Source organism: Lolium rigidum, chromosome 1 (genome assembly GCF_022539505.1).
Source record: "Lolium rigidum isolate FL_2022 chromosome 1, APGP_CSIRO_Lrig_0.1, whole genome shotgun sequence".
In the NCBI taxonomy this organism is placed as follows: domain Eukaryota; kingdom Viridiplantae; phylum Streptophyta; class Magnoliopsida; order Poales; family Poaceae; genus Lolium; species Lolium rigidum.
The window spans coordinates 166,572,656-166,593,722 of NC_061508.1; the positions used below are offsets into that span (position 1 = coordinate 166,572,656).

Genomic DNA, 21,067 nt, shown 5'->3' on the forward strand with positions numbered 1-21,067 from the left:
AAATTGGTTGATCGCATCGAACTTCAGAAAATGACCTTCGGGTCCGTCTACAGCCTCGACTTTGAGCCTCCCCCATGCCATCGTTCCTCCACCATTAATTCCTCTGTAAAATTCTTTGGGAATCCGGTACCTTCCTCTGTAACCTAGGGAAAGAATCAACTTCTTTCGTGATCTATATAGATCAGGAATAAAATACCAAATCTGCCCGATCTCAAAACCGAGTGTGTCAACGACCGGGACTCGCGAGCCCGATCGACTAAGAAGCCCTGGAAAGTCGCCTCCCACCCCGCGCTGTCCTCGCGTCGCTTCCGTTGTCGCCATCAAGCCCCACGGTGAGCATCCGTTCTCGGCAGCGCCGCCCGCGTTCAGTCGCCGCGGAAGGGCGCAACCTACTGGAGCCGTCCGCATCAGGCGATTTACAAAAAATAACCCTTTGTTGCAACTATAGCACAGAACTAACCCTCCGGATAAACTATTTCACACATCTAACCGTTTTGTGTGGCGCCCCTCTTGGCGTCCGTGCCGGCGGCGCCACTCTCCCAGCCGATGTGGCGCCCTCGACGCTGAGCTGGTGCGCCGATCCGACGTGGCAGGATGTGTGGCGCCGCTTCCATAGGCGCCACACATGTACTTGTAATTGCCCAAAACATACTGTAAAATCGTCTGGGACTTAGTCATTTTGGTGACGCTGTTTGTGTGGCGCCGACGCCACGGGCGCCACACATCCACTTAAGTGTGGCGCCCAGCCCGACCCAGCCTTCTTTTTCTCACTTCTCTGTTTCTTCAAGACTGAGGGGCGGCTGGCGGTTCCTCCTCCTCCCCCCTTCCCCCCAACAAATCGGCCACGAATTCGTCAGATCTGACCGGCCAATCTCTTTCCCATCCATTCCTCAAGGTAATCCCCTTCGAATCCTTCACATTCATCCACTAATTTCATAGATCTTCCTAGATTTGTACATGAACTCTAGACATGGAAACTAGATTTGAAATGGCTATGTATGTGTTGAAATGGCTATGTATGTGTTGAATGTGTATGTGTAGGAACCCTAGATATGTATGTATCCTAGATTTGTGGAGGAACCCTAGAAATCAAATTTCATGAATGTGTATGTGTAGAAAACCTAGATATGATGTATCCATATTTGTGTTACATATGACCATTATTTATGATGGAATAACTCATATTTGTTAGGAATGGCTCATAATATGGTTTTTTATCCCTAGATAAGTATGTATATGTATGTATGTGATGTATATGTGATGGCTTATTTGGATATATTCTCATGTATGTGTTGCTCATATTTGTTAGGAATGGCTCATAATATGGTGTATTTGTGTAAACATGTAGGATGGTGTGGCTTCTAGATCAAGAGTATGATAGGGATCACCGGGCTTTTCATATGACGGAGAGAAGAACGGATCTTCACCCTTTGAAGATTCGTTACCATGGCACAGTGGATATGGCGTATGACGAGAGGTACACGGAGTTCATCGAGCCTACCGGTCTTCTCCCGTTCATATCGCTTGTAAGACGTGGGGAGCCAAACATGAACGCCGCGGCACTCACCGCCCTTGTCGACCGGTGGAGGCCGGAGACGTATACCTTCCACTTGAGGGCCGACGAGATGACCCCTACTCTTCAGGATGTTTCCATGATCCTTGGACTTCCTATTCAGGGCGAGTCACTGTGTATGAACACAACTTCTGATGAGTGGCGCCGACAGATGGAGGACCTTATTGGCATGGCTCCTCCGCCGCCAGAAGATAAAAAGGATAGAGCTCCCGCCGGCGCACCTTTCGCTTGGATTAGGCTTAACTTTGGACAATGCCCTCAAGGGGCCAACATGGACACTCTCAGGACGTACACCCGCGTGTACTTGTGGTACATGATTTCGAGGACTCTCTTTCCTGACAGTGGTGGGAAGCTGGCCCATTGGTGTTGGTTCAAGGCACTTACAGTGTTGGAGCACCGGTGGAGTTGGGGAACATCGGCACTTGCCTACCTCTACCGGCAGGTGATGATTTGTTGTATGTACTATTCTTCTATAGTAGTGTGCTAGACAAAGTACTAACCAAATGTCTTATGTACGCAGTTGGACGAAGCTTTTCGTAGGACTGGGAGCGGCGGTATTGGTGGATGCTTGCTCCTACTTTCCGTATGGAGCTGGGACCGCCTATCAGTTGGGCGGCCCAGGATACTCAACGAGAGGCCATGGCCTCATCAGCGGAACAACCTTGAGCCCACTTGGGCATACCTTTGGGACAATGTCTCCGAGATGACGAGCGATCCAAAGATCATGTACATGCACTACACTGAGGAGTTGGACACTCTTACCGCTGAGCAGGTAACCGATCACTCTTTTGCAATCCGAGTTCATAAATTCTACTAGCATGCTGCAAATTCTGAAATATTTGTATGCTGCAGGTGGATTGGGAGCCATATGGTACCTACTACCATATTGGCGCGGGGATGCCTGACCTCAACCACAAGTGCCTTGAGGAGGCGCGGTTCTGGCGTATACGCTGCCCACTCATATGCATGTGACTTGTTGAATACCACCAGCCGCACAGAGTGATGAGACAGTTTGGGCTGTATCAGGAGTGCCCACCTCAGTGGCAAGACACGAACCACGCGCTTCATAGGTAAACTTCTGGAATCATGCGATGGAAGATTCTTGATTGAAGAGGTTGTTGCGGTCAGAAACCCACCGGCGAGCAGCGACGGGCAACACTGTAGAGCCGGGAGGCCCCCAGGACTGCGGCTGGCCCTGGTCCCTCCGAGCGACGGCCCGCAAAGCCTCGGCACGCACATCCGATGCTGATGCAAGGGCGTGCCACCTGACCTATACCTGGTCAAGAAGGTGTTGGATGTGCCTCGCTTAGTTTCCTGCACGGCATACACGTAAACATTAAATACGAGCCTCAATCGGCTCTCAGGTTGTCCTGTGAATCGGCTCAAGGAGCCGATCCACCCATGATACGTACGAGGTGTACGATCAGATGGTGGTCCTGCTTGATCAAGATAAAGCTAAAACGACCTACTACGATTTAGGGTTTTCACCGCATAATCGGAACATCCTACTCGTGATTGAGCCTGGCGGCCACGCACGGTGATCGTAAACCGACCCTAGACAAGGCCTAACTTACCAACACGAAGTTGATCCTCGGAACATCCTGTCTAGGGCTAGCAAACTACACCCTACGCGCCAGTGGATCCTTCAACCCGTTTGTAAGGCCTAACTATGCAGATATTAAACTAATCCTTGAAGAACAAGGAGCAATCATAACGGATCGGATCTACTAAACAATGATCAAGCGGGGTGCCACCCTTACACCCAAGATAGGTGTAAGGGCGGCTAGATGTCTAAGGGTCGCACGACGATAGCATATGATACGATGAACAATGCTAACCCTAAAACATCTATGATAACTACGTTGTTCTCCATCAAAAAGGCTTCGGCACGAGCAACGCATGAACAACGAATAAACGTGCGCTGCCTAGATCGCAAGATGCGAGCTAGGCAGCATGATGCTTACCCGGAAGAAACCCTCGAGACAAGGGAGTTGGCGATGCGCCTAGATTGGTTTGTGGTGAACGTGATTGTTGTTTATTTCATAAACCCTAGATACATATTTATAGTCCGTAGACTTTCTAACGTGGGAATAATCCCAACCGGGCACGAGCCCAAACTCTATCTAACCGACACGTATCCTACTATGGTACAGATACACGGGCAAACTAGCCCAAACTTTGTATACAAGGCCGATTCATGTATTCCTTCTATGTATATTCTACAAGCCCATCTTCAATCGCGGCCCACCTCTGATCCGGTCAAATTCTGGTGATAACACATGCCCCCCTGGTTTTGGAAATGACAATTCCAAAATCATTATGCTTTTCCTTCGTCGGGTCATGTCGTGGCAGAGCAAAACTGCCGAAGAATCTTTCATCATTTCGCCTCGCCTCCTTGGCTTCTCTGCACGAATTGATAGTTTCGGCATCACGTCCTCGAGAACCGTCATGGCATTAAATCTCCACTACACCCCCTTTATTTATCTGTGCCGAACGGTTCGCCACTTCATCCCCTTGCTCTGTTCTGACCATCAGCACCCAAAAAACCCTTTTTCCCTGTAGCGATGTCTTCATCTTCCTCCACCTCCTCGGGCCTCTCCTTCCAATCACTCGTCGGGCCAGAAGGTGACTTACCTCTGACCGATGGGGAGGACAACCTCGGGTTCCTCATCGAAGGGAAGCTGATGAGCGAGAGCGAAGACGACCTCCACTCCTGGGCGAACCCCACCTCCTCCGACAAGGAGGAGGAAGAAGAAGAAGTAGAGGAGAAAGAGGAGGAGGGTGATTCCTCCTCCTCCGTCGGGTATCCGCCGGCGAAGCGCTCCCGCGCGTGGGCGGACTGCGAGAACGACGACGACGATGAGGAAGGAGAGGAAGAGGAGGAGGATGATTCCTCCTCTTCCGCTGGGTATCCGCCGGCGAAGCGCTTCCGCGCTTGGGCGGACAGCGAGGATGATGATGATGACGAGGAAGAAGAGGCTCCGGCCGAGGGCTGGGGCAGCAGCGACGAGGATTTCTCCGGAAGTAGCGCCGGCGGCAGCTCCGATGCCGACGACGAGGCTAGCGAGGATTAGCAATGTAGGATTAGTAGTCCCTGAGCAATCGGCTCTTCTTTTGTTCTTCCTTTCTTGAGCAATCGGCTCTTCACTGTAAAAATCCTCTCTTATTAATGAAGAAGAAATTTCTCAGCTGATTTTGTCCTTTTACCAATTTTGCCGATTGCTAAGATAAGTTAACAAATCAAGAGCCGATGGTAGTGCATCGCTATGGTCTCCTTCCAGCAACTCTAATGATCTGGCTCTGCAACAACCCACCACTTCCGAAGGGACTTATGATGCAGGGTCAGCCGATGACACTCCAATCGGCTTTCAAAACAGAGTGCCTACCAAATCCGCTGCCCCCCGAGCCTCAGTCAAGGCGAGAACGGTGGTGAGGACATACAGTTCAGACAAACGGACCCGAACTTGAGCGAATCTGAGCAATCTTGCACCATCGATCACCTTTTTTTCCGTTGAAAACCGATATTGAAGGCGAAACATCACGGCTTAACCAACAAAGGATTGGAAGTCCTCAAAGAGAAGGTTCTGGTACTAAATCGGCTTATTGTCGCTGAAGAAGCTCTCACTGTTCACTCCCTCCAGGAAGTAGAAGGCCATCCGCGTCTTGAACACGCAGCGGGTAGATCCTGTGTAATTTGTGCTAGAGTCGATGGCCGTGCATCGGCTTTGTTCCTTAGCTCTAAAGTCGATGTCCGTGCATCGGCTGTATATCATGAGAATTTTTTTTACGGGCCGATTTTTCTATCGGCCCCCAATGTTTCACTGCACATGTATCGCACATGTTCATCTGATTAGGTGCCCCCCGAGCCGATTCTGCCAGGTAGCTGCTGAAATCGGCTCTGTGGTTAGCCAAGGCACTATATGTGAACGTCGGCTGTTAGGACCAATGTTGACTTCTTCCAGCTCATCAGCCGACGTAAACCCATTGCCCATTAGATCGATGTTGAACCTAGGCAGAATGTATGGCGAAGATAATTTTGGCCGATTGCTGGAATCGGCCTCCATGTTGAATTGCTCAATGAAGGTTTTGCAATGTTCCTTCATAGATCTTTGGGGCCGATCACATGGATCGGCATCACCACGTTTGTCCATAGATGTTGCTCTTGTTACACGGTCAGGCCGGTGGATAAAACCAGCCTAACCCCGTCCTTTGTCACGTCGATGCGCTCGCGATCGTCCAAATTGATGCCCGAGAGTGGCTCTTGGCCTGATGTCTCCCAAACGTTCATGCCGGCCGTTGAAATCTCGGCTGAATCATCGCGTGGACGACTTCTACTTCATCTCCATCCCACTGTATTAGGCATTAGTGCATCGTGGATGGAATGCAACGATTGGCGTGGATCCAATCTCTCCCTAGTAGGACAGACATAGGTGCTCTTGCTCGTCGACAATAAGAACGTCGTAGGGACGGTTTTCCTTCCTACGGTCGGATCCACGTTCGGAACACCTTGTGCGTCGGATGCTTGGCCGTTGAAATCGCTCGGTGTCACATTGGTCTTGATCGGATCCGAGCTAGAGCGTCCCAACCGACGTAGCATGGAGTATGGCATGATGTTGATCGCCGCTCCGGTGTCCACCGAGCGTCCTGTTGACGAGGCTGCCCATTGATGTAGCCTCGCAAGTACGGGGCCTTGAGATGCCCGTAGCTTCTTTCTCGTGGCTTCTCAAAGATGACCGGCCGTGGGCCGCAGATCAAGTTGTGCCACAGGTGCTTCGTCTAATCTCGGAGCACTAAACTCCGTTGGAAGGATGAACACCATGTTTGTGCCGGCCGATGTCTCATCATCGGCTTTCTTTTGTCCGGGGCGCCACTCTTTCCTTTGTGGCCGACCTTCTTCGTCCGGGGTTCGCTGAATTTTAGCGGCCGGATCGGGCCGCGCCTTCCTCAACGTGTGCGGGTATAACCTTTCGGCTTCCTCCAAACTACGTAGTCGTCGAACCCTTCGCTTTTGGGAACGGCTGAGCCCATCAGGGCACCACCTTGGCCGATGATACTTGTCTTCTTCTTCATCATCGTCCTCTAGTTCCTCGAGATCTTCTGCCCGAGCGGACTCAGCGTGCTTGTTCCGAGGTGGGAGAGGCCCTAGACGTTTGAACACGGACACGTTAGCTGCATCCTTCTTCTTCTGTCTACATTCTGGGCAGTTGCCGATTGTAGGCAATCGGCTCATTCCTGAATCCCAGCGAGTGTACGAAGAAGGGGCAGTCCCAGTGCCTATCCATGTCGTCTTGCTCTCTCGACTTTTCCTTGGCGTGGCGCTCATATCTCTCCTCGTCGCGATCATGCCGACGGTGCCTCCTAGCGTCCCTAGCCAGACGATCTCTTTCATCATCGTCATTGTATCGCCGGCGTTGGTCATATTGACCCACATACTTGTTGAGGAGGTGATCAGAGAGAGGTCGCTGATATCTTACGTTCCTCACTTCTCCCTCTGTGATGTAGCGCTTGCCATCGTGACGGAGCCAATCGCGTGGAGCGGCTTCCTCTGTGTCCTTGCTATGAGAGCAGCTGCCCTCATCTCCGTCCTTACCAGAGTGGTGCCCAGGTCCTACCATGTTGATATTGCACGAGAATCCTGGCTGGCACCCTCCATGGTAATTTCACTCCACCATGTTAACGGCGGGGAAGGGGTGCGTGTCGACCTTCATGGCGTATTGGCTGAAAATTAGCCGCCCTTGTTCTATCGCCATTTGGACCTGCTGACGCCACACCCTGCAGTCGTTGGTGGCGTGGGTGAACGTGTTATGCCACTTGCAGTATGGCTTTCCGTTCAGCTCCTGCACCGTGGGGATCTTGTGGCCTTCGGGTAACTTTAGTCTGCTTCTCTTTGAGTAAGAGGTCGAAAATCTGCTCAGCTTTGGTCACGTCGAAGTCAAACCCTTTTGGAGGACCTTGTGGCTTAACCCATTTACAGGACACGGGGCTTGCCCCCGAGTCCATTCAGCCACTGCTACCTCTTGATCTCCCGCAGCACCTTCATCTTCATCTGCCTCAACCAGGACCACCGCACGCTTCAATTTATCCTGGTATACATGTGGGTGGCGTTGTTCATATGCTGACAGCTTCTGCACCATGTGCGCCAGTGAAGGGTAGTCTGCTTGGGAGGCTACGTCCTTGATCGATGATGAGAGACCCACCACCGCCAACTCGATCGCTTCTTTTTCGGTCACATGAACCGAGTAGCATCGGTTCCTAACGGTCTCGAAGCGCCGGACGTATTCGACACTTGTTTCCCGCGCTTCGTCGTACTTGTGCTAGATCGGCAATACCAGCCTCGGAAGCCTCTGAGTGATACTGCACGTGGAACTGCTCTTCCAACGGCTTCCAAGTCCGGATTGAGTCTGGTGGCAGCGATGTGTACCACCCGAAAGCCGATCCTGTGAGGGACTGTGCGAAGAACCTCACGCGCAGCTCGTCTGATGCTGAGATCGTGCCCAGCTGTGCCAAATATCGGCTCACATGCTCGATGGAGCTGGAACCATCTGATCCGTTAAACTTGGTGAAATCAGGGAGCCGATATTTGGGTGGTAGCGGGATCAACTCGTACTCGTTGGGGTACGGCTTGGAATAGCCGATTGCCCTCCTTTTCGGCATCATGCCGAATTGGTCTTTTAGGATTGTACAGATCTGATCCGCGGTGATGGCTGCAGGCGTCGAACTCTGAAGATTCGCCGGGGTGGCATACTTAGCCAGCCATGCTTGCTTTTCCAGCTCTGAGCCAACTGCAGGAGCTGAGCTCTGGAGGTTTATCGGAGTGGCATACTTAGCTAGCCATGTCTGCTTCTTAAGATCTGTTCCCGAAGTTCCTCCTGCTATTTCGGAAGTCCCTGCTGTTGCAGCCTGGTTCGAGAGTGCCCAGTTACTGCAGTCTGGCACGTATGCGCACGTGTATCCGTGAGGGATCTCCTTAGGCGCCTCATGCAAGAATTGGTAGTCACTAGGGTCACCACCGATCTTGTAGACGACGTATGCCAATGAACTCGGCACTTCTGGTGCTGCCAATGCGAACGGCAGCGGTGGACGAGACTGGAGTGGCATCTCTCCTTGGTGAGTCCCGAGAGCTGGTCCCGACGGAGAGTACTGATGGCTCATGATTTCCTGGATCACGCGCAGAGCGACACGCTCCAAAGTATTCACCAGGCTCTCAGAATGGCGGTGCAACGAATGAGCCACCATGAAGTTAATCTCCTGACGCAGCGACCTGGTGCGTTCTTCTGACGGGGTGGACAGGTCCACTCCATCGAGCGCGCCTTCAGGTGAGAACCCTTTCCACCCGATGCCATGTGAGCGGGTTCTGTGAAAAGAGCCGATGAGGTCGGCTTCGAGGACCGCCTTGATCTCATCATGCTTCTTCTTGAGCTCGTCGGTCGGATCCTCGTACTTGATCGGAGTGCCTTCCGCCATCTCAGATGTAGATGGCGATGCGGTTGATGTCGAAGATTGTCCCACCGGGCGTGCCAGAATGTGTTGCGGTCAAAAACCCACCGGCGAGCAGCGACGGGCAACACTGTAGAGCCGGGAGGCCCCCAGGACTGCGGCTGGCGCTGGTCCCTCCGAGCGACGGCCCGCAAAGCCTCGGCACGCACGTCCGATGCTGATGCAAGGGCGTGCCACCTGACCTATACCTGGTCAGGAAGGTGTTGGATGCGCCTCGCTTAGTTTCCTGCATGGCATACACGTAAACATTAAATACGAGCCTCGATCGGCTCTCAGGTTGTCCTGTGAATCGGCTCAAGGAGCCGATCCACCCATGATACGTACGAGGTGTACGATCGGATGGTGGTCCTGCTTGATCAAGATAAAGCTAAAACGACCTACTACGATTTAGGGTTTTCACCGCATAATCGGAACATCCTACTCGTGATTGAGCCTGGCGGCCACGCAAGGTGATCGTAAACCGACCCTAGACAAGGCCTAACTTACCAACACGAAGTTGATCCTCGGAACATCCTGTCTAGGGCTAGCAAACTACACCCTACGCGCCACTGGATCCTTCAACCCGTTTGTAAGGCCTAACTATGCAGATATTAAACTAATCTTTGAAGAACAAGGAGCAATCATAACGGATCGGATCTACTAAACAATGATCAAGCGGGTGCCGCCCTTACACCCAAGATAGGTGTAAGGGCGGCTAGATGTCTAAGGGTCGCACGACGATAGCATATGATACGATGAACAATGCTAACCCTAAAACATCTATGATAACTACGTTGCTCGCCATCAAAAAGGCTTCAGCACGAGCAACGCATGAACAACGAATAAACGTGCGCTGCCTAGATCGCAAGATGCGATCTAGGCAGCATGATGCTTACCCGGAAGAAACCCTCAAGACAAGGGAGTTGGCGATGCGCCTAGATTGGTTTGTGGTGAACGTGATTGTTGTTTATTTCATAAACCCTAGATACATATTTATAGTCCGTAGACTTTCTAACATGGGAATAATCCCAACCGGGCACGAGCCCAAACTCTATCTAACCGACACGTATCCTACTATGGTACAGATACACGGGCAAACTAGCCCAAACATTGTATACAAGGCCGATTCATGTATTCCTTCTATGTATATTCTTCAAGCCCATCTTCAATCGCGGCCCACCTCTGATCCGGTCAAATTCTAGTGATAACAGAGGTACAATCTAACTTCTCGATTCTTGCAGGCTTGATAGACAGCGACAGAGGAAGATCACAAATTGGCCTGTCCATCATAGCGGCCACGTCACAGCGTTCCAACACTGTTTGGAAGCGATACGGAATGTTGGCCATGTGGAGATTGTGCCTCACGACTTGGACGCTTTCAACAACTATCTCCAATGGTTTCATCAAAGCACGCGTATCGAGTTAGTGAAACCCGTGTATGATGACGACATCTTGGACGACCCCATCGAGTTCGATGAGGTTGCGCAAAGCCAACACAACATATGCTCGCAAAGGGAGATCGACTTCTATTGCTTCCGAGCTGAACTTCGTGGTAATGTATTCTCTCATTAGCTAGTACCTCATGTACATTGGCATGTTCTCGCTTAAATTGTGTATAATATGTTTGTCACAGCGGTCCGAGATCCAAAAAACAGCTGAGGAGTGCGAGGTTGTTTGGGATCAGAGCCTTAGAGATGAAAAGCCTGTCGGACTGTTGCGGCATTTCATTAAGGTATGATCACCAACTTTGAATGTAAGCTATTATGTTCGGGTGGCTTTGTAACCATGACTTCCATGACGCAGAACACTGCACGAAAGATGAGGCGGTTAGCCAACTTGCTAGGTTGTCGCGACGCCAAAATTGCTACATCCTCTTCTGAAGAGCCGGAGGTATGGACTATTTTGTTGCTGTCAAACATGTGCTTACTAATTTCAACTTCTGTAATCTCATGTGTTCATGTTTGTGAAGATTCCTGACGACGACACCATTCTGAGTCAATGCATTCGGAGTCAAGGCAAGAAGCAAGCCCCACGGTCAGCTTACCAGTTGAAGCCAAGGGGCAAGGCTCCAGACCGGTACACTCCGGAAGATTATGTCAACCGAGGAAAGAAGGTTGTCATTGCGGAGGATGAGGCGCCGCCGCGGAGATCATCTTTGAGGAGGATGAGGAACGATGAGCCGTTATCTTCAGAGGAGGAGGAGCAAGAGGAGCAGGAGGAGCAGGAGGAGGAGGAGGAGCAGCAGCAACAAGAGCCACGGCAGCGGACGAAAAGGATGGCCGTCCGGAAGCAGCCCGTCAGGACGGCACGTCGAGGACGATAGTAGGATTTGCTACGTGTTGTTGTGAACTATATCTTCATAAGTATCGTGTTGTGAACCCTATGTCATTTCGAACCATGTCTCTAATGCTACTTGTTGTTTGAATCTATATGCTACGATGTGAGCTATGATGTGTTATATGTGTATGTTCTATGTGTATGAAATTGCTACTGTCGTGTTGAAAACTGGTGAGCTATGATGTTGAAAACTGGTTAACTAAGGAAATATTCATGGTTTTAACACAAGTCTACAAGTGGCGCCCCCACGCTGGCGCCACACCTCACTATGTGGCGCCCACGGCATCGGCGCCACATATGTTGTTTATATGTCGAAAACATCGAGGGGCTCCGGACGTCTGGGACTTAGCCGTTTTGGCGAGGCTCTATGTGTGGCGCCCGTGGCATCGGCGCCACACAAACAACATCGCCAGAACGGCTAAGTCCCAGACGATTTGTCTTACAATATGTTTTGGGCAATTACAAGTGCATGTGTGGCGCCGATGGGAGCGACGCCACACATCCTGCCACGTCGGATCGGCGCACCAGCTCAGCATCGAGGGCGCCATGGCGGCTGGGAGAGTGGCACCGCCGGCACGGGCGCCACACCTGGATCGGCGCACCAGCTCAGCATCGAGGGCGCCATGGCGGCTGGGAGAGTGGCACCGCCGGCACGGGCGCCACACCTGGCAGTGTGGCGCCCGTGCCGGCGGTGCCACTCTCCCAGCCGCCATGGCGCCCTCGATGCTGAGCTGGTGCGCCGATCCGACGTGGCAGGCAGTGTGGCGCCCATGAGAGGAGCGCCACACAAAATGGTTAGATGGGTGAAATAGTTTGCCCGGAGGGTCAGTCTGTGTTATAGTTGCAACAAAGGGTTATTTTTGTGTAAATCGCCTCCGCATCATCCTCATGCATGCACGCTCTTCCGTGCGTGGCAACTGGCCGGCCAGGACCCATGCTGGGCCGTAGCCCTTCCCCCACGCGTGTAGGTGCCGATCTGGGCCAGCCCGCGGTTGATCCGCCCGGATCTGCCAGATTCAGCCCGTTTCCATTCTTTATCTTTTCTGTGCATTTCCATCAGATTTCTTGTGCTGCAGATTTAAATCCACTAAAAATCCCCCACACCTCCAAGTATGATGTTTCATATTTATTCATGCCCCTAAACCAATTCCTAACCACATGAAATTTCTTGCATGCCTTTTCTGCTTTAAATAAATAGTAGTATTTATGTTACTGAAATATTATTGTTTTGGTATAAAATTATTTGTGAGAGTTCTATAGAATATTTTGCAGCGAGGTTTATTTTTTCTAGAAAGTGTATTCCAGTAGATTTTTTTTGTTACAGAGTACCATAGCAGAAGCTTCCCGGTTTTCTATATGTGATTAAGTTAAATTTAGTCTAGATCTGACTTTAAGGATTTTTGTTTGGAAGTAGATAATAAATTTTGAAACAAAACCAAGTCCCAGTGATTGGTATCACTTTAGACAATTAGTGTGCCAGTGGGAATATTTTTTTAAACTATATATTATTTCTAGGATTTTTGTAAATAAAATAGAGCCCTTTTTCAGTAGAAAAATTCCAGAAATTATTTTATAGTTTCAAAAATGGTGAATCCAATTTTGTGTGAACCCCTGGTATGGGTCTTGTTTGCTATAATATGGTTTCTAGTTTTCAGAAAATGTTTAAAATTAATTTGTGTATGTTTTTGAACCAAAACTAATTGGGTTGAACACTCTCAGATCATACCTACCTAAGGGCATAAAGTTTACCCCTGGTTTGGTACCGAGAGTTTTTGGCTATTTAATTGGGGTTCTAGGCATAATTGCCTCGAGGGAAATTGAGTTGCTTTTGTCTAAATTTGTTTTATAATGAACTTTAGCACCAGACCTCTTTTGGTGGTTTCCAAAAGTCATTAGCCTCCTAAGATTGTGTATTTTATGTCTTGATGAGAGGAACAACCCTTTTTAGCAAATAGATGTTTTGTTAAAGTCTTTTCTAGTGACAATAGAAATAGTCCTTTTTATAAATAAAATAACCATTCTTACCCTAGTTGTTGTTTGTTTGAAATGTTAAGTGTACCTGATTTAGTGGTTTGCTATTGTGTGTGTTTGAGTGGATTGATGCTATGTCTAGGGATTGATTGCCTTCTCTTTTATTTTGCAACGTTAGAATGCGAACACTATCGGAGAAGAAGGAGAGGATCTTAGTGCAGATTTCGAGGAGGAAGGAAGAGCAGATGGTTCGGGGAGAAGAAGTCCAGGGACAAATAGACAACCAAGGCAAGCCACCTCTTGATGCATATCTCATCCTAATTATTTTACTCTTGCATTATTAGTTGATTTATAAATTGCATAGTTTATTTTCTTTTATGTGGGTGGTTACTGCCACCCGGAGTTTTATTATTTCACTCTTCGGGTGCTGCCCTCGTTGGTACCTACTAATCAAACTCCTATTGGTGATACAGTGCTTACCACCGTATCCTCCTTGTCGCCCTTTTAAAGAAATACGGACTATAGGTTGGGAGCCCTTTTGAAAAAGGAATTTTGGAAAAGGGGTTTAAAGAAAATGAGTTCTTTTGAAAACCTTGGAATGCAGCAACCCTGCCCAAGTGGGATTTTTTATAAAATGTTTTGAGAAAGATGGTGCTGAAAGATAAAGGGGGAACTTGGGTTTTCGAAAAACTTTGGTGACCATAGTACGAAACCGAATCTAGCCACTGCAACCACATTACCCTGAAGTGGGAAGGGGCATAGTGTAGTAGTTTGTCTCGCCTTAGTTTGGTCCTGCAAGTGTAGTGGCAGTCCGATCATGGACGCTTCGGCCAGGGTTCTTCCCATGAGAAGGACACAACCCATTTCCCTGTTCAGGTACGCGGGGTACAACTTATGAGCTCCCATTGAAAATTTCCTAAGTGGTTGGATGACATTCCGGAGGGTCGAGTGTGCTGGGGACCTTGCTACTCCTGGACAACCCTAAGACTCTGGTGTTGGGAGGTACAACTCATTCGGCATGTCTTAGGCTAAGGCGAGCAGGCAAAAAGCTACTATCGGGTGCTTGTCGTGGCATATGTTGTTATCCGGGGATGATGCCCACACGATAAGTATTCGGATCTTGTGGGGAAAGTGTACAACCTCTACAGAGTGTAAAACTATTCGAATAGTTGTATCTGCGGTTATGGACATGGGAATGGCGGTACTTGGCATTAGAGGAAGGTTTTGTTTTACAAAGGTGTTTTCCAAAAAGGTTTTGGAAGAGAACCTGGGAGGTACAGAAGAATACCAGTGGGATTAGAGGAAATGTACCTGGGAGGTACGGTGGAAAGTTGGAAAACTTGTTTTGGTCATACTAAGATGATCGGAAAGGAAAATGGGTCACCCTTACCTATTAGTCTTCAAATGAAACTTGTTTTCAAAAAGGTTTTTCAGCAAAGATATAGATATGTTATACTCTCAAGAGAAACTATCTCTCACTCCTTGTAACCCTAGAATATTGTCTATTCCTTGCTACTGCCAAATTGCAGATCATTTACTTCTCTCTAAGGTGGTTTGCGAGTACAATTCATAATGTACTCATGGCTTAATCCCTGGCTATTTACTTGGCCAGACTTGGTGGAATTCGACAGATGAAGAAGGAGTTGACGACGTCTATGCGAGCTAGGAACGTCTTCCCAGTCAGTTGCCTATAGGGTTATGGCAAGACTTGGGCCATGTGAACGCTTTTGTCTGAAGTAGTTTCGATGTGTGATTGTTGATCGACTTCCATTGCGGCTCTTATGTGAGTATTGGTCAAGTGATCTGTTGTAATCTTTTTATTCGGTACTGTAATGGATGATGTATTTGATACGGGTTCGGTTATGCCTTCACGACACACTGATCATGGGATCGTGAATGTGTATGCATAATGGGTGTTTCAGACAGCTAGTCCGGGCCCCACAGGTTTGTAGTCATAACATGGTGTAAGCATGTGCCAAGTCAACCAATAAAGCAACAAAGGAGAATACCACAATATTATGCTTTTGTATGATGGAAACAACACATGATTCTTTCAATGGCACATTAAACACTCTCAACTATTTGAGACAAGTCATGCTACAACAATAAACTAAGCATATGATTAAAATAACATCCACCATGACATGCTAAAGTCTAAGCCACAATCTAAACAAGCTTCATTTTGCATCACTATAAGCATGAAACACTTTACTCGTCTCCAACACCAATCAATTTATTTGAAACAACTCTCATAGATAATAATCAATAAAGACTAGAGAGCTAATCATACCTTACTAAAGAAAACTAACAAGCTATAAAAAAATACGAGTGGAAAACCAGAGCTAAGCGCAGTACTAGCAAAAGAGAACACTCGCAGAACAAAAAGAGTGAAAACTAGAGTGTTCTATGCAATGAAAACGGAGTGTGCCATTCTCCAAAAAAAATGATGGGATCCAATCATATGCTACAACAAACAAAACAAAATAAAACAAAAAACAAAAATAAATATGCTCCAAGAATAACACATAGCATATGAAGCAATAAAAATATGGCGTCTTGAAAGATGACCTGGTACTTTGTTGATGAAGAAATGGATGCCTTGGGCATGCCCAAGCTTTGACGCTTGTACCTCTTGGATATTTCTTGGGGTGACATGGGTATCCCCAAGCTTGAGCTTTTATCCATACTTCATCTCATTACATCATTCTTCTCTCCCTACACTTGAAAACTCCCTTCATACAAAACTTCACACAATTTTCATTAGCAGCATTAGTGCAATCAAAATAAAAAATCCACTTGGTCCAGTTCTAACATATGTTAAACATCCATTTAAACATTTTATATTGTAGCAAATTCTTCAAAAAGCTCTCTCTCTCAAAAGAACTCAAAAAGAAAAAGATTAAGAGGCAAATGAAAATTGTGGCAGAAATCTGTCAAAACAGAACAACAGGTAAAGATCGATTTTTTAGAAAATCCTCTGTTGCTCAAATCGAAAAGTGAAAAACTAACGAAAGTTAGATAATAACCTGGGGCATATGCTCAAACATTATAAACTCAAAATGACGTTCTGTTGCGGTCACAAACCCACCGGCGAGCAGCGACTGGCAACACCGTAGAGCCGGGAATCTCCCAGGACTGCGGCTGGCCCTGGTCCCTCCGAGCGACGGCCCGCAAAGCCTTCTGGTCACACGTCCGATGCTTCGTCGCAAGGGCGTGCCACCTGACCTATACCTGGTCGGGAAGGTGTTGGATGATGCCTCGCTTAGTTTCCTGCATGGCATACACGTAAACGTTAAATACGAGCCTCGATCGGCTCTCGAGGTTGTCCTGTGAATCGGCTCAAAGAGCCGATCCACCCATGATTCGTACGAGGTGTACGAATATATGGTGGTCCTGCTTGATCAAGATAAAGCTAAAGCGATCTACGACGATTTAGGGTTTTCACCGCATAATAGGATCATCCTACTCACGATTAGGCCTCGCGCTCGCGTACGGTGATCGTAAGCCGATCCTAGACAGGGCCTAAAAACCAACACGAGGTTGATCCCCGGAACATCCTGTATAGGGCTAGCAAACTACACCCTACACGCCGCTGGATCCTCCAACCCTTTGTAAGGCCTAACTATTGCGGATATTAAACTAATCCTTGAAGAACAAGGAGCAACCGTAACGGATCGGATCTACTAAACAAAGATCAAGCGGGATGCCGCCCCTACACCTAAGATAGGTGTAAGGGCGGCTAGATGTATAAGGGTTGCACTACGACAGCATATGATACGAAGAACAATGCTAACCCTAACACATCTAAGATAACTACGTTGCTCGCCATAAAAAAGGCTTCATTACGAGCAACGCATGAACAACGTAATAAGCTTGTGCTGCCTAGATCGCAAGATGCGATCTAGGCAAGCATGGTGCTTACCGGAAGAAACCCTCGAGACGAAGGAGTTGGCGATGCGCCGAGATTGATTTGTGTTGAACGTTGGTTGTTGTTTTCATAAACCCTAGATACATATTTATAGTCCGTAGACTTTCTAATGTGGGAATAATCCCAACCGTGTACGAGGCAAACTCTAACTAACCGACACGTAATCTAATATGTTACAGATACAAGGGCAAACTAGCCCAAACTTTGCATATAAGGCCGATTCACGTATTTCTTCCGTATATAATCTTTAAGCCCATCTCCAATCGCGGCCCACCTCTGATCCGGTCAAATTCTGGTGATAACACATGCCCCCCTGGTTTTGGAAATGACATTTCCAAAATCATTACGCTTTTCTTTCGTCGGGTCATGTCGTGGCAGAGCGTAACCGCCGCAGAATCTTCCATCATTTCGCCTCGCCTCCTGGGCTTCTCTGCATGAATTGATAATTTCGGCATAACGTCCTCGAGAACCGTCATGGCATTAAACCTCCACTACACCCACTTTATTTATCTGTGCCGAATGGTTCGCCACTCCATCCCCTTGCTCTGTTCTGTCCACCAGCGCCAAAAAACCCTCTTCCCCTGTAGATGATGATGATGACGAGGAAGAAGAAGCTCCGGCCGAGGGCTGGGGCAGCAGCGACGAGGAAGCCTCCGGGGGTAGCGCCGGCGGCAACTCCGATGCCGACGATGATGCTAGCGAGGATTAGCAATGTAGGATTAGCAATCCCTGAGCAATCGGCTCTCCTTTTGTTCTTCTTTTCTTCTTTGAGCAGTCGGCTCTTCATTGTAAGAAATCCCAATATTAATCAAGAATTTTCCTTAACTTGATTTCTGCCGATTTCTTTCCGTACTGATTTGGCCAATTGTTAATTTGATCACCGCTCAATAAGCCGATGGCAACGCATCGGTAACCTGCGAACCTTGCTCAAATTCAGATCCCCAAACTTCCAACCGAACAGGTCCAATCCGCAGTCACTGAGCGTAGTGTTGGATTCAACGGCAAAACCCCTGAAATAATGCCTGGCCTCATCATTAACCTCAGGTTTTCAGACATTTTCCTGCCAGACCCTTCTCTTCCAAATCCCCTTTGCTTTCAGGGGCTCTCTGAGACCATTGCTAACTCAACCCAGAGGCTGGAGATGATACTTCTGCAGGACAGGCTCCTGCTCCGTTTTTCCCGCAGCAACTATTCCTCAAAAGCTGAAATGTAGAGCCAACCGATTTCAACAAAATCGGCTCCCTATAGCAAAGGGTCCTTCAGGACAAGCTGCCCCCCGAGCCTCAGTCAAGGCGAGAAAGGTAGTGAGTCAGCCAAATGTGCCGCCATTGGCCTCAAGTCATAACGCAGAGCCAGCCGATTTCAACAAAATCGGCTCCCCAGAGCAGAGAACCTTCAGGGTGAGCTGCCCCCCGAGCTTCTTCAGTCCACTTCTCACGCCTTGCAGGTCAGATCGGCTCCTTTCCTTTGGCGGATCTGATGCAACCCATCCTTAACCTGATCTGCATGTCCAGGCTGCTCTTGGCATTGGTCAGGGTCATGATCCCTCAAACCGCCCCAGCTGATATTGCGGACTCGAGTACTTGCAAGAAGGCATTCCATTGAGGAGTTCTTCCAGTAGAGTCTCTCTTCGTGACCCACTTCCTGCTCCATTGAGTCTCTGCTTATAACAGTTGTATCCCTTGAGTCGATGGCCATGCATCGGCTTTCTATCCTTAAGTCGATGTCTGCGCATCGGCTGTGCTTAAATTTTTTTTTGAATTTTTTACGGCCGATTTATGTATCGGCCCCCGTACTTCAATACCCGTCATCAAAGGATATCTTGGGCTGCTGGGCATTTGAAAGACGCTTCTACTGCATATCCGAGTGTTTTATCCACTTGAGTGCCCCCCGAGCCGATTCTTTCAAGGGACTTGATGGTATCGGCTCTTCAGGTATTCCCTGTTGGATCGAATGTTGAACCCAGGTAGAATGTACAGTGAGGATAATTTTGGCCGATTGCTGGAATCGGCCTCCACGTTGAATTGCTCAATGAAGGTTTTGTAATGTTCCTCCATAAATCCTTGGGGCCGATCTCCTGGATCGGCATCGCCACGTTTGTCCATCGATGTTGCTCTTGTTACACGGTCAGGCCGGTGGATAAAACCAGCCTAACCCCGTTCTTTGTCACGTCGATGCGCTCGCAGTCGTCCCAATTGATGCCTGAGAGTGGCTCTTGGCCTGATGTCTCCCAAACGTTCATGCCAGCCGTCGAAATCTCGGCTGAATCATCTGCGTGGACGACTTCTACTTCATCTCCATCCCACTCGTATTAGGCATTGGTGCATCATGGATGGAATGCAACAGATTGGCGTGGATCCAATCTCTCCCTAGTAGGACAAGCATAGGAGCTTTTGTCTGTCGACAATAAAGAACGTCGTAGGGACAGTTTTCCTTCCTACGGTCAGATCCACATTCAGAACACCTTGTGCGTCAGATGCTTGGCCATTGAAATCGCTCAGTGTTACATTGGTCTTGATCAGATCCGAACTGGAGCGTCCCAACCGACGTAGCATGGAGTATGGCATAATGTTAACTGCCGCTCCGGTGTCCACCAACATCTTGTTGACAGGCTGCCCATTGATGTATCCTCGCAAGTACAGGGCCTTCAGATGCATGTAACTTCTTTCTCGTGGCTTCTCAAAGATGACCGGCCGTGGGCCGCAGTCCAGTTGTGCCACAGGTGCTTCGTCTAATCCTGGAGCGCTAAACTCCGTTGGAAGGATGAAGACCATGTTTGTGCCAGCCGATGTCTCATCATCGGCTTTCTTTTGTCTGGGGCGCCACTCTTTCCTTTGTGGCCGACCTTCTTCGTCCAGGGTTCGCTGAATCTTGGCGGCCAACCCACGTAGACGCTGAACCCTTCGTTTTTGGGAACGGCTGAGTCCATCAGGTCACCACCTTGGCCGATGATACTTGTCTTCTTCATCATCGTCCTCTAGTTCCTCGAGATCTTCCACCCGAGCGGACTCAGCATGCTTGTTCCGAGGCGGGAGAGGCCCTAGACGTTTGAACACGGACACGTTAGCTGCATCCTTCTTCCTTTGTTTACATTCTGGGCAATTGCCGATTGTAGGCAATCGGCTCATTCCTGAATCCCAGCAGTGTCTGAATAAGGGGCAGTCCCAGTGCCTATCCACGTCGTCTTGCTCCCTCGACTTTTCCTTGGCGTGGCGTTCATATCGCTCCTTGTCGTGATCATGCCGACGACGTCTCCTGTCGTCCCTAGCCAGACGATCTTTTTCATCAGCGTCGTTGTATCGCCGGCGTTGGTCGTATTGACCCACATACTTGTTGAGGAGGTGATCAGAGAGAGGTCGCTGATATCTTACGTTCCTCACTTCTCCCTCTGTGATGTAGCGCTTGCCGTCGTGGCGGAGCCGATCGCGTGGAGCGGCTTCCTCTGTGTCTTTGCTATGAGAGCAGCTGCCCTCATCTCCGTCCTTACCAGAGTGGTGCCCAGGTCCCACCATGTTGATATTGCACGAGAAGTCTGGCTGGCACCCTCCATGGTAAGTATACTCCACCATGTTAACGGCGGGGAAGGGGTGTGTGTCGACCTTCATGGCGTACCGGTTGAAAATTAGCCGCCCTTTTTCTATCGCCATTTGGATCCGCCGACGCCACACCCCTGCGGCCGTTAGTGGTGTGGGTGAACGTGTTATGCCACTTGCGGCATGGCTTTCCGTTCAGCTCCCGCACCGTGGGGATCTTGTGGCCTTCGGGTACCTTTAGCCGCTTCT

General features: G+C 49.0%; 1 protein-coding gene across 1 annotated transcript; it reads left to right on the forward strand.

The window, feature by feature from the left end:
• Positions 1 to 1,349: 1,349 nt before the first annotated feature.
• LOC124684796 (protein MAIN-LIKE 1-like) lies at positions 1,350 to 2,021 on the forward strand (the record flags this gene model as incomplete). The annotated part of the gene is made up of 1 exon (XM_047219047.1): positions 1,350 to 2,021. A coding segment is annotated over one exon (672 nt), but the record flags the coding sequence as incomplete, so codon positions are not given.
• Positions 2,022 to 21,067: the final 19,046 nt, after the last annotated feature.